This window comes from Sinocyclocheilus grahami, unplaced genomic scaffold (genome assembly GCF_001515645.1).
Source record: "Sinocyclocheilus grahami isolate Dianchi unplaced genomic scaffold, SAMN03320097.WGS_v1.1 scaffold10.1, whole genome shotgun sequence".
Classification (NCBI taxonomy): Eukaryota; Metazoa; Chordata; class Actinopteri; order Cypriniformes; family Cyprinidae; genus Sinocyclocheilus; species Sinocyclocheilus grahami.
Window position 1 is genome coordinate 1,355,433 of NW_015505189.1, and position 13,319 is coordinate 1,368,751.

Here is a 13,319-nt window from a genome sequence, read left to right on the forward strand (position 1 = left end):
CATCAAATGTCTTTTATCTGTGTCCCAGCAGACTTCTCTTTTTATGGGACAAATTATCACTCGGAAAAGATGGCAGAAGCCCTTTAAAAAAGTATGACAAAGTTGCAGTCCCATGATGCAACGCTCCCAGTGGTTACATCTGCTCCACTCTTTCATCTTGCTCTATTGTTAGGTGCGAGCTGTCACATTAGGAGGAGAATTGGTGGCTCTTTCCCACCCCCAAGTCCTCCTTTTTCCCCAATTTCAGTAGTTGGCAGGGTGGCAAACCCCATACAGAGGCGAGTGTACTGGGAGCATGGAGGGGAGAGCCGTTAGAGGGAAAACAGTTTGGGAATTAAGGTCATTAATTTTCCACTTTCAAGGGCTGCCACACAGACGGAGATAAAGTCAGCATAAATATTCTGCAGAAGTTTCTCCTGTTTTTCTCCTCTCCCCTTTTCTCTCTCTCTCCCTCTCTCTGTTTTCATCGGCAGCCCATTTATCTCCATACTGTCAATTAGAGGCAAAAGCAAAGAACTAATTAGGAACTGTGCAATTTTAATTAGCTGTTTTGATAATTAAACTAATTGGTTCCCTTGTGTTTCTGCAATGTGCGCCGAGCACTTTTTTGATATCTGGGCTGCAGATTTCCCATCCGTTGGTTAATTAGTCACTTTTGCATTAAAAAGGAGCCTTTCTTAATAGCCTTAATTTGCAGTTGAAAAGAGAATCTACCATCAATAATTTGTGTAATTGGTAACCGTTTGATTGTAATTTAGAAGCACGACCGGACAGCTCTGCATGTCTAATTCTTAATGACTGGGATTAAAGTTGGATTAAATGTTTGGGGAGAGGATTCTTTGCCCCCAAATGACACCTAAGCTATTTTTGACTAGTCCCATTTGGAATGAGTAGGTGGACTGCAAATTGCTGTTTCGTACAAACAGTTGAGCATATTCAAGTGGTAAGGCTCTCTAAGGTCATAGGCAGTTTCTTGGATTATATGGAATACGTTCTTGTTACCGAAAGGAGAGCTGAAAAGGCTCTTTCTGGTTCACTTAAAAGTGAACATGCATTATGCAGCCACTAGGAGGGGCTGATGTCAGAATGGTAAGCAAACAACTATTGTCCACTGATTAAACCTAATATGTCCTGTGGAACATTAAAATACTGCATTCTAATGTTAAAATCTTACTGCATCCATTATACAGTACAAAATTAAGATCTGAACTGAACTCAATGAAAGAACACAGAGGATGTGCTCAAAAAGCAAAAAAAAAAAACATCCTGGGAAACCAATTAAAATTCTAAGATAATTATCTGTGATTAAGCATCAGTCTCACACATGAAAGAAAACATCTTGAGTACTGCCCATCAAATGAAGGACAACTTTCAACTGGTATTTGAATTCATTTAAGACAATGTAAGCAAGCACCATCTATCATGTGCATCATTTATCTCATTTATCCAGATATCATCACAACAGGCCTCTCGGAGCCTTTCCTCCTAGCAGGACCTTCCATTGAACGCAGTTAGAGAAAAGTACCATGTCTGATATTGGTTTATAATCAGCTTAACCATTATGAAATATAGGGGAGGCTCGTGTTCAACCTCTCCCTGACTCCACCATCCACTGATTGTTTGCCCCAGGATAAATGGGAACCCAACTCGGCTCTATGCTATCTGATTAGGTAGGGTTAATTACTGTGCTGTGTTTTTGAACTGGCTGTACGTGAGCCCTAGCAGTAAATAGATGGACCTGCTTAATTCCCAATCAGAAATTAATTTTAATTAACTCTGCACACAAGGCCCACACTCCAGGACGGTTTCCAGTTGCAACTGACCCCGAATGCAACATGCCTTAGAAAAGGGATGCACTCTAGGCCTCCTAATAATAAAGAAACAATGGATCGCTCCATCACTAACCATCAGTACAGAAGAGAAGCATGATACATGTCACTGCACTGGCGAAAGTAATTCCTAGCAGGCTTCATAACAAACTGGAATATCACAACCTGATGTTTTCTAATAATGTTGGCTTATCTGTCAGTCAAAAATTACCCTTAAAATATATAAACATAATGTGTTCATACCTAATAATCAGATGAATCCTTCTCTTTTTGTGAAAGAAGTGTCTTAACAGCATATGGCTTCTCTTTTTAAAACACTTAAGAGATCGGCCATGGTATTGTTTCGTCATTTAACTGTCAGGAGGCCTTTTGTACCTCAGCATTCAACAACTAGGGCCACGCTTTCCTTGTTCCCTCAGTTTGTTGTGATTGGATTAATTAGGTGTCATTCACTTCTGCAAGAGGTCAGCAGACATACACTTGTGGTCAAAAGTCATCCATCTATCACACTGCAGAAATGAAAAGTCAGACATGTCAGGCAGAAGAGGCAGAGAGCAAAGGCTCAAACAATGGATTTTAGGGGCAGGGCAATGTCCCAATCTGCTAAGATTGCTACAGCCTATAGTTTAAATTAAACTACGAATGAATGTCTAGGGGGCATAGAAGATTTTCACCCTAATGTCTTATGAGCAGATATGATTTACGATTTCATAATTTACTGTAGGTCTATTCATCACCTTCAAGGAGATCCAGATCTCAAAGACATTAGACAAGGCACATTTTCATCTCTACCTCGACAGGATCAGGGATGTGCAATAAAAGTAAAGGAAAAACTAGTATGCCAGACCACTTGCTAGCAAACAGAGCCACTTGTACTCTCTGCATCTCGCCTAATGGTTAATCTCAGGTGGATCTCTGACTTCATTGGTTAAGCGTCTCCGCAGGGCAGGTGAAACCCCACCAATTGCCCACCATGAAACAGTAACACTTTTATCAGCAAAGTAACAGCTAACAATTATATTACCAGAGCCACATGCAGTCTCCTATCTCACCGCTAATCAAAAAACAGCCCATCTGTTGTGTTGTTGCTCTCAAAATGACTGTTTATCTGAATATGGAAAGTGAAGTCTTCTAGCCGATCATCTCACGTATCCAGTGGAAATATTATAAACAGTGAGAATGAAGAATGTGAAGAAATTAGATCATGAAAACTATTCAAAAACGCTTTTAAAAGCTCAAACCCTCTTTTCTCTAATTATAACACACGTCACTATCACAGAACACATGTACACACACATCCCCCTGTGAGCACTTCACATAAACACTCACACTCACACTCTCACTCACACACTCACACACTCACTCACTCACTCACTCACACACACACACACACACTCACTCACTCACTCACTCACTCACTCACTCACTCACTCACTCACTCACTCACTCACTCACTCACTCACTCACTCACTCACTCACTCACTCACTCACTACACCTCTGGCACAAGCAATTATGTTTGTGTATTGAATAATTGATTCAAAGAGGGGGGAAGGGCTGCTAATCAGATCTGAGCATAATGAATTGATTTAATTAACAGGGGGATCCGTGGCTCTCTGGGAAGCGCGCGCATTTGTTCAGTAGCAGGAGCGCGCAGAGCGCATAAATTGGGTGAGAAAGGCAGCGTGAGCATGCTGTTAGGAGTTGTCAGCCTCAGAATTGGATTTCTTGAATATAGTTACAGTTTCGGAGCAAATGAGAACTGGGAGGAACACGTTTCTACTCCGAGAATAGCATCTTCGCAGCAGCTCAAATTAAACGGGTGTTTAAATTAGATTCGAGTTGGTGTAGTCGTTTCATTTTCGCATGGAATGCACCGTGGCGTCTCACTTTAGTTTTAGACATCGTTAATTGCAAGCGTGGATATTACTGACGCGCTGCGTACGCGAATACAACTGAGGGGACATCGCTGGGTATAATCTCCGAGAAACATTAAGCAATAGAATAACAGACACACGTATGTTTCTCTACATGGCTTTCCGTCTCTGAACAGCGGAAACCCACACAGACGAGCCTGTGTAATTAAACCTTGCGGCAGCAACGCGGACGATTATTATTTTTGTTGTTGCAAAGCAATTTCTTCTCAGAGACGCGAGCGGCGCGCGCAGAAGTGTGCTGGAGCCGAGAGCGGATCGCCTGGAGCCGGACTCCTCGCTCCTCAGGACGATGGTGTTAGACAAGGAAGAGGGTAAGTGTACGGATGATTGTTAGTGCATTCATTTGCTCCTTACGACTATGAAGAACGCGGGACAGAGAGGAAATGCAGCATTTAGCGTTCATTTCCCCCCAAACGGCACTTCCATGCTCCAGTTCGTTTGTTACATCAGACGGACACGTTCGTTCGTCAGGTTTACATGAGGAAGAAAGCGCGTACGCTACTCTAAAAGACTTCTAGTCGGGAGAGACATGCGGAGTACGGCGTACTTCTCCGACTGTCCCCGTGAATGAAATGTTATTATCTGTTTAAAAGACGTAGACCGAGCTGAACCTACGTCGCTATTCCCCGCAGTATCAGTTAGCGCTCGTGCAAATCTGTGAAGTTACGGGGAGATGTTTTATCAGCATCGAGAGCATTGGAAGCTTAACCTTTACTGATAGGTCTAAACGAGAACATTTAGATCACCTATTTGATAGCAGTGTAACATTTCTGTGTTTTATAGGCATACGTACAATGCACGTCTTTGTATTTACACTGCACGCTGGTTCCTATGGAAACCGTTTATAAACTTTTTTTGGGTTTTTTTCTTTTTTTTTTCCAAGTTTTTGCTGAAGCTGAATCCCGTTTTTGTACTTTGATACGTTTCTTTAACAGCGTTTAGAAAAGCAAATCCCTACAAAGTGTCTTTGACCTAAAAATGCCTTTGTCGTCTTTCAAAGACTATTGTCATCACACACACATTTAGTTTTAGCCAGGGGCCCTTTCCCCTCTAAAGTAATGGCTTGCATTTCAGACCCATATTTATGTTTGAAAATGGATATTTCATATCTCTTTGAGCCAACCATCCTTTCACTAACCCATCTAAAAACCAATAAAGGGATTGCCATAGAAACAAATTGGTCTGTCTCGCTCAATCCATGTTGCGCTAATGTACCCAGATTAACTCAACTGTAAATTGTCTCCTTTGGATGTCCATCTTGCTAAAAGTTATCCATATGATTCAGATTGCTTTTAACAGCTATTGGCTAAGCAATATGGTAAATGTACAAGGTGATGCAGATGGCATTAGTAGGAGAGGATGCACAGGAGCATGTAATGCAGTCAATACTACATTAACTACTGATGCCCAATTACAGAAGCAGGGAGAGTGGCTTTTAGGAGCATTAGGACTTACAGAAAAGCTTAGATCACCTGCTGCTCATTGCCTAAAAGCTTCACCCTTTGCTTGCTGGTGCCGACCAACTGCGCTGGCATTTTGGCAGGGATGGGAAAGCAGCTTGGATTCTCTCTCTCTCTCTCCCCCCCCCCCAGCACAGGCTATGTTCAGATAGGTCTGACTGTAATAAAAGGCTATAGTCTGACAATATATCAGTTGAGGTCAAATATCCTCAAAGTTCGGTACATCTTGTACTGAATTCAAAGTGAGGGAAGGTAGTGAATAAGATGAATTGAACTGAGCTTTGTGAAAAAAACATAACCTTGTGCACATGGTACACGGACCATGTTCGCTCCCATCATCCATACACCTCTGTGTATGCAAACATGAATAGATCATCGGTACTTATAAACTTGCTGATACATTTTGTGTCCTTCAAGCAAATCGTTTTATAATGCGGTTTTGTAACGATTCAGAAAATTATAGATGCCAGTGTCGATGCTGTATTTGGTTTCCATAACTGAACTTTCAAATGGTCTCCTTGTAACTCTGAAATAACTGCATCCTGCAATAGAAGAATTATCCTGTTACCTACTATCCAAAATCCTCAGGAAAGTAGGATACAAACTAGTTTTCACTATTTTTACTACACACTAAGCTTGCTTCCGTTTTCTGACCTAAAATTCACCCTGAGCTGCTAGGAAGCTCTATTAGGTAGTCTTAAAATATGTACGTTTTTCTATGTGAAATATTGGGTCATTCATATCTCTTTACTATGCTATGATGTACTAAGCACTGGAGATTGAAAGTAGAGCGATGTAGGGCTTGTCGTAGTTTTGCATGCCCTTGCTATTGTACTACTATTACACAGGCTTCCCAAATTATCAACCCTTTCAGGTTTGCAGGCTTTGTCATCAGTGGTCCTTGCACTGTATTTGATCCTTGCTGTACTGCTTTCAGGCAACCACACCATACATTACACCGTGTCTACAGTTGTCGTGTCGCGCCGCAACCGCTAAAGTCTGTCTACACTGGAGACAAAGCGACCGTTGAAAATCATTTGAAATTTGTCAGTACATCATAAATGGAACTTGGCATCAGTTTACTGTCGGGGATTTGTCGTGTTGCGCCGCGCCGCATCCAGTGTAGACGGCATAATAGGTTCTATTGTATTTTGCCGTGCCGCTCGCATCTGGTGTAGACACGGTGTTACTTGCTCTTGTACTTTCTTACCACGATTCTGAGAGAGTGGGGAATTGTGTTAAGGTACAGAACAAGCACAACTCCTTTTCATGACTACCTTTTAAATAAAAGACGCTCTCGGTTGACTTTGAGTTCTCTCTGGAGAAATATGCTATTCAGCCATTTTCTTTCCCTTCAAGGTATTTAAAACTATCTGGATTGGGAGAAATAATTGGGTCCTCATTGTGGACTTGTTTAGGATTGATCATTCACTTCGCTGGGCTCCCTAAGAACATGGAGAAGAGAAAAGAACACCCTTCTATTCTTCATCTTGATGATAAATTCTTAGTTACCGTTCCCAGTTTAATTTACGAGAACTGTGAACCAATGAAATCCGTTCGTTCCTAGTGTGTGTATTTTGAAATGCAATGTTTCAAATGAATACTAGACCCCTGATCTGTCTGCTGCTGTAATAAAACTCAGGGCTTCAGGCACCAGTTTTTATTTTGAAATAATACGCAATTGCTTCATTCTTTACTTGAGTTACCATGGTAATTCGGTCTTGTAGCAATTTTATATTGATTTAGAGAGTGGACAGTAATTTCTTTTCTGTTATTCCCCTTTCTGTGGGTTGATTTCTAATTTCCACTTGGAGATTACTTTTATACATTCCTTAAGTCTTTTCACTTTTTTTCCATCCTGCAAGGTAATTCTCTCTTGTATTTGCTATTTTCTCAGCTTATTGGCTTGTTCTTACTCCAAATTAAACTTGCCAATTTCAAATATTGAAATTACAATGTTTCTCTCGCCCTGGGTCTCTCGCAATATTGCGCCTGGATTCGGGGCCTAATGCTTGTGTTCCTGCCACTTATATTGCTTCAGAAGTCTTTTCACTTTTTTTCCATCCTGCAAGGTAATTTTCTCTCTTGTATTTGCTATTTTCTCAGCTTATTGGCTTGTTCTTACTCCAAATTAAACTTGCCAATTTCAAATATTGAAATTACAATGTTTCTCTCGCCCTGGGTCTCTCGCAATATTGCGCCTGGATTTGGGGCCTAATGCTTGTGTTCCTGCCACTTATATTGCTTCAGCCTGAAGAAAATCCTACTTTATAAACATTTCCTCCTGATGCAATTACAGTTCAATATATCTGCAACTGATGTGTCCTCAACATAGAGATCCGTCATTGCTGTGTGGTCTTTATTTTATTTTTTATTTATTTATTTATTTTTTTGATGGTTTTGAATGCATGATGGTCTGACATTCTGATGAGGTTGAAATGTTAAACATTACAAGGTGATGTATCCCTTTCAACAGTACAAAATTGGAGCACTGGCTGTACAATTTTACTGTAATTACATGTGGGGTTGTCGCTTAAATCCTGAGGACACATGACCAAATTTTATGGGTGGACCCCCCCCCCCCCCCCCCCCCCCCCCCCCTCCCCCCACCCCCCCCCCCTCCTGGAAGTCCGTCCTCCCCCGAAACTTCCACCTGTCTGCTCTGCCTGCCAGCCCTTTGCCTTCCCCTGTCACCATCTCACATCCACTGCCTTGTCCCCCTCCCCCCCCTCCCTCTGTTTCTACGGTGCGAGGATGCACGTTCCGGGAGGGGGGGGGAGTAATGTAACACCCCTGTGGACTGTTTGTTGTGGTTTCTTCCCCGTGTTGGTTTAGCCCGTCTAATTATCTATCCCAAGTCACTTGATCACTATCAAACTTGTGCTTTCTCACATCAGTGACTGCAGATGTATATTATTTCCCATCATTTTACCACAACTCAAAGGGCACCCAAATAAAAACGAAGGTTCTAGAGAGAGATAGAAGAGCGTTAAAGGTAAGATGCACCTGTATATGATGCAAATGAAGCATTTGGAACACCGAAAACCTTTTATAACATCTTCAGACATGCTGCCAGCGAGATGAATCGTCATTTTTAGGCTACCTTTTAAAATGTCTCGGAGCAACCTTATCTTTCACCTTGAGTCCTGAGACGAATGCAGACAGGTGCAGCGTTCAGTAAAAAAAGGAACATGAGCAAGAGAGGTGCAGAAAACAATATCCAAGTCTAGTGTATGTAGTATGAGGTTTACTCAAATCAGGTGGAGCCAAATTTAGCTTCATCTTGAAAAGGAAAAATGTGTAATTCCACTTTTGCTACAATGTCTGTACAAATGTCTGTCTTTCTCATTTCAAATTTGTTTCTGCTCTGGAATTCTCTACAATAGTAGCTTCTCCCAGTGGACATCCTCCAAGTAATAGTACATATGTTCTGCTGAAAGAGGGATATACAGCTACATATTGATGATTTTACACTAGGTGGTTTTTAATTTACTCTCCTTTGGTCTTTAGACCACATGTTATTCCCTCATGTCACCTTGTCGCAGCACCTCTCGCTAGCACGTCTCGCTGCAAGGGTGAGTTGCTTCGTCTATTGCATTTGTGTGCGATCAGTTTTTCTCTCACTCGCGTGCGAGCGCACACACACACACTCACTCGACTTCTCTTACAGCAAGTCGTCACACTTGGCTCCATTTCATCGGTGCCTCTTCCATTCCTTTATTTATTTGTATATTTCCCCCCCTCCTCCCTTCATCTTTTGTCTTGTGCGCCAGTTGTCCTGTGAAGCTCTAGGAATTTTACTTTACCACTGTCTGCGACCTATAGCACTATAATGGAGGGATGACCAACAGCTCACATGCATGCAATTTCACGACCAAGTTCTGCTGCTGCACTTTGGAATGTTACTTTTTGGTATGACCTTGTTTTAAAAGGTTCAGTCTTTCAAAAAAAAGTACAGGTGGCCATGCTAATGAAATAAATGACTAGCATACTTTGCTTAAGGTCTCGTCCTCCCTGCCTGCTCTTTCTGTCCACCAGAGACACTTTTATAAACCCCTCATTAACCTTATTACATTCTGTAACTTGATAAAAGCTTTCCTAATGATACCTACACTGATATCCACATTTGACTCTAATGAAGTTAGAAAGTGCAGCTCAAGGTATCACAGCCATTCATCAGTGTTGCCATTATAAAAAAATAAAAATATCACACACCTCGCCTTGATGTCTTTATACTCAAATATGATGAAAAAAAAAGCCAGACATGGGTTGTGAAAGGTGTTTTGGCACAAAGGGAAAAGCCTTGCTGCATTGTGAATGTTTGAGGAAGTATTATGCAGTTATGAATGATTAATGTAGAAATAGAATCCTGTGGCATAATTGTAACAGGGTCTGTTTATGCATGCGAGTTTCCATCTTGTTATACATTGATCTTCCATTATGCCTATTAGTCGGAAGGCCTTTTTTAATCCCTCCTGAAATGCTCCCTGGATACATATTCACAGTGCATTTACTGGAGAATTGCAGGCAGACACTGATAACCCTTGTGTTGGTTTTTGAATGGTGTGTTTTGTAGGTACATTGGTATGTGTGCACACCTGTGCGGGTACATGTTTACTCTGTGCATGAGCGTGCATGTATATGTCTGTGTGCAATTGGTTTGCATATGCAGAATTTATTTACCATGTTTATAACATGTTTGAATGCACGCACGCAGCATGTCACAAAGAGCTGTAGAAGTTGTAGTCCTCATTATAGCTGATGTGCATCTGTGTTTTGCAATGGAGCTGTTGAATGAAGATTACTGAATGGTGGAGTGAAGTGAGATGAATTCTGAAATAAGTAATGATGCACTGTTCAATATTCAACTTGTCATTCCTGGAGCGATTTTATTGTTTTTGAAAGGTCTCATTCACCAAGGCTGCATTTATTCGAGTAACAATATTACGGTTTTCCATTTTAATGTAATTTATTCCTGTGATGGCAATATTTAGCAGCCATCAGTCACATGATCCTTCACAAATCATTCTAATATGCAGATTTGGTACTCTCGTAACGGTTTTATTAATGTGGAAAACATGCTGAATGAATATTTTTTAAAAACGTTTGAATGGTAGTATATTGTATGTATTTTAGGTAGCCAAGTACATGTTTAATCCATTTTTATACCTTCATGCTCATCTCTTGATCTTTATATTAGTTCTGCTGTTCAAACCAAAGCATTTGTTATTGTAATCATAATACCTTTTTTCTTTTTAAATCTAGAGATTCTATTCATCAATATTTGTAATGCTGACTAGGTCACCGTTATAAATATAGGAAACATGTAGGCCAGAGGGTTTTTCTTTTCTGTTGGGACAACAAGTATTTTTAAAAAACGTTTGAATGGTAGTATATTGTATGTATTTTAGGTAGCCAAGTACATGTTTAATCCATTTTTATACCTTCATGCTCATCTCTTGATCTTTATATTAGTTCTGCTGTTCAAACCAAAGCATTTGTTATTGTAATCATAATACCTTTTTTCTTTTTAAATCTAGAGATTCTATTCATCAATATTTGTAATGCTGACTAGGTCACCGTTATAAATATAGGAAACATGTAGGCCAGAGGGTTTTTCTTTTCTGTTGGGACAACATAATGAAAACTCCCCCCAGCTCAATAAACTTTCCATATATGCCACAAACCGATAATAACAAACCTTGTGTAAAGTACTTAAGAAAATAGTTGGTAGAGAGAAATCCAATATAGCCTGTGTAAACACATTCCATCCAAATATTACATGGATATTAAAATCTATTCCTATTTTTAATAAAAAAGCCACAACATATAAAAGAGGATGCTGTTAGAGAAAGCACTGGAGGGAGGCTGGGAAATGGAAACTCAGTCCACTTAATGAGATACTAACTTCCACAACTCATTGGCTGACCTTCGATAAATCAAATCTTGAATACCTAATTAAAGGCAGTGATTGCCGGTTAGCTTATATTGTTCCTTAAAAGGGAAGGACACGGTATTGGTGAGGCTGATTAAATCAATGCTCAGTGTGAGGGTTCTGATCCATTAGAGCGGCAGCTGTGGTCCAAGCGCTTGGCCACTCTGCTCCGCTTTAATTGAAATTGGAAACTGAGCACAGGCTGAATAATGCTGTCCAGCCCCCTATCTGCCAGCCGATGATTTTATCCTTTCTTGACACATTTAAACGGAACGGTCTCCCATGCACGGTTGGAGCTTATAATGGAGCGGCCATTCGATTTAACTCTTGAATTCTCCAGCAACGTCAATAACCTTGGATGGTGTGGTCATTCAGTTATTGCTCTCTCAATACTGCTATGGAGATTAGAATACATTCAAGTTAACTTGTCATTTAAATGAGGACATAGGTGTTATTTAAAGCTAATTATAATAACTAGACACTAAACCAAACCTTATACTTATCCAGAGAGGAAGATTGAAATGCTGGTCGATAACAGCAAGCTAATAATTATTTTCATGTTATGGCCAATAAGCAATAAATGGCTGATATTATACATAAACATTTTTTTTTTTAAACTCTATGCTACATGTGAATGTATGCATCTCTACTAATATTATAATGTACAGCATGAAAGACAAATATTTCTTAATATTCTTAATTGATTTAAAAAATATTTTTACACACAATATAGCTCTGTTATCAATACATAAGCTCTGACATGCACTCTTAAAGAGAAAGTGTACTTCAAGGAATACTTGAATAGTAAAATCTAATGCATAATATCACTTTTGGAGCTGGATGGAAAAGTAATCTATATCTTAAAATATGCAGATATTTCGGACAAGAAACATGATTGCATATATGCATATACATTTTGGCAATAATTGCCAACCTTGTGCATTGATAAGCATTATGTATGCTTTTTCCCTAATGGAGGCATCCCCAAAATAAGGACTAAATTTACCAATTACACACAAACTCAGACTTGAAATATTGTAATTGTTTAGCAGTAAGAATAAGTATCTTCTAAATATAAATTTAGACTTGAAACAAGCCCTGAAGTTCACATGGCTGGGAAACTGTAGCAATTACATGTCAAATGACTTCTAATATACTCAATGATAACGCCACAGAATGTTCACCTGATTAAGGCTGGTACAGTAAACCAAAAAGCCTGGGAAAATGAAATGTAATTGTTGAAATATAAACCCTGCTTCATTATTTACCCCATAAGGAGATGGGCATCCGAGAGTGTTCGAGTGACACAGAGGCCCCACACACCTAACAAATACCCCCCGTGGTGGATTTGCATTATTCAGCTCTAAACGGGGCCCAAATGGAGTTGTGCTGCATGGCGTTTCCTCCATTTTCAACCTTGCAGCATGGTTCTGAATGGCGCACCTGTCTCCTGGCATATCTTTTGAAACGCTAAATGTGTAGTAATTGCCGGAGAGAGGGGGATTTCATACATCACTCCCTAACCTTGGGAGTGACAAACTTTAGAAGGCCTACATTTATGCCTAGCCAAATGCATTTTTAATGTTAGCTAAAAAGTGTTGGGGCATCATTGTGCAACGGATGGCGGAAAGAGGCTCTGACGGTGCTAATGGTTACATTCTTGCCAGGAGTCATGAAGTAGCAGATAAGATTGTCTTCCTTTTTTTTTTTTTCCTCAAAGTCTGAAGATCTGGATGGAGAATAGATGGATTTATTCCTTTATTCAGATGCAAATGCAATCTGTGGGAAAAGAGGGGGAAAATGAATCGAGTTCATACATTTCATATATATATATGTCATTCATCAGTGGGGGATATTGACAGATTATGCCTTCTGGTGGAGTAAATTGGGTTGAGGCTGCCATCTCTGAGCTCCGTCTAAATGAAGACCTAAAACAAACGGGCACTCCAGGCCTACTGTAGAGAACAACTTCCAGATGGGTGACACTTGATTGACTGGATGTGAGGTCACACACCTCTCTATTCTTTCTCTATCGAGCGACTGATTGTTCCTCTAAAACTCTTCTAACCCCTGAGCCGGGTGTGTTCTCCCTCTCCATTCGCACAAGCTTTTCTGATTCTGGTCTGTCGACAACTCCCCTTCTAGAGCGGTTTTCTCACC

General features: G+C 40.3%; 1 protein-coding gene and 1 long non-coding RNA gene across 3 annotated transcripts in view; one reads left to right on the forward strand and one right to left on the reverse strand.

The window, feature by feature from the left end:
* Positions 1-350: 350 nt before the first annotated feature.
* Positions 351-2,644, reverse strand: LOC107593342 (uncharacterized). The gene is made up of 3 exons (XR_001610069.1): positions 2,567-2,644; positions 2,073-2,338; positions 351-489 (listed from the first exon to the last, which is right to left on the reverse strand). It is a non-coding gene; the product is annotated as an uncharacterized lncRNA (long non-coding RNA).
* An 808-nt stretch (positions 2,645-3,452) lies between these two features.
* Positions 3,453-13,319, forward strand: part of LOC107593328 (rhombotin-1-like) — a 29,287-nt gene continuing 19,420 nt past the window's right edge. For both annotated transcript variants that reach the window (XM_016283013.1, XM_016283021.1), the window contains exon 1: positions 3,453-4,075. In XM_016283013.1, the coding sequence (XP_016138499.1) occupies positions 4,054-4,075 (22 nt within the window). In that variant the 5' untranslated portion in view covers positions 3,453-4,053. The remainder of the gene's footprint in view (positions 4,076-13,319) is intronic.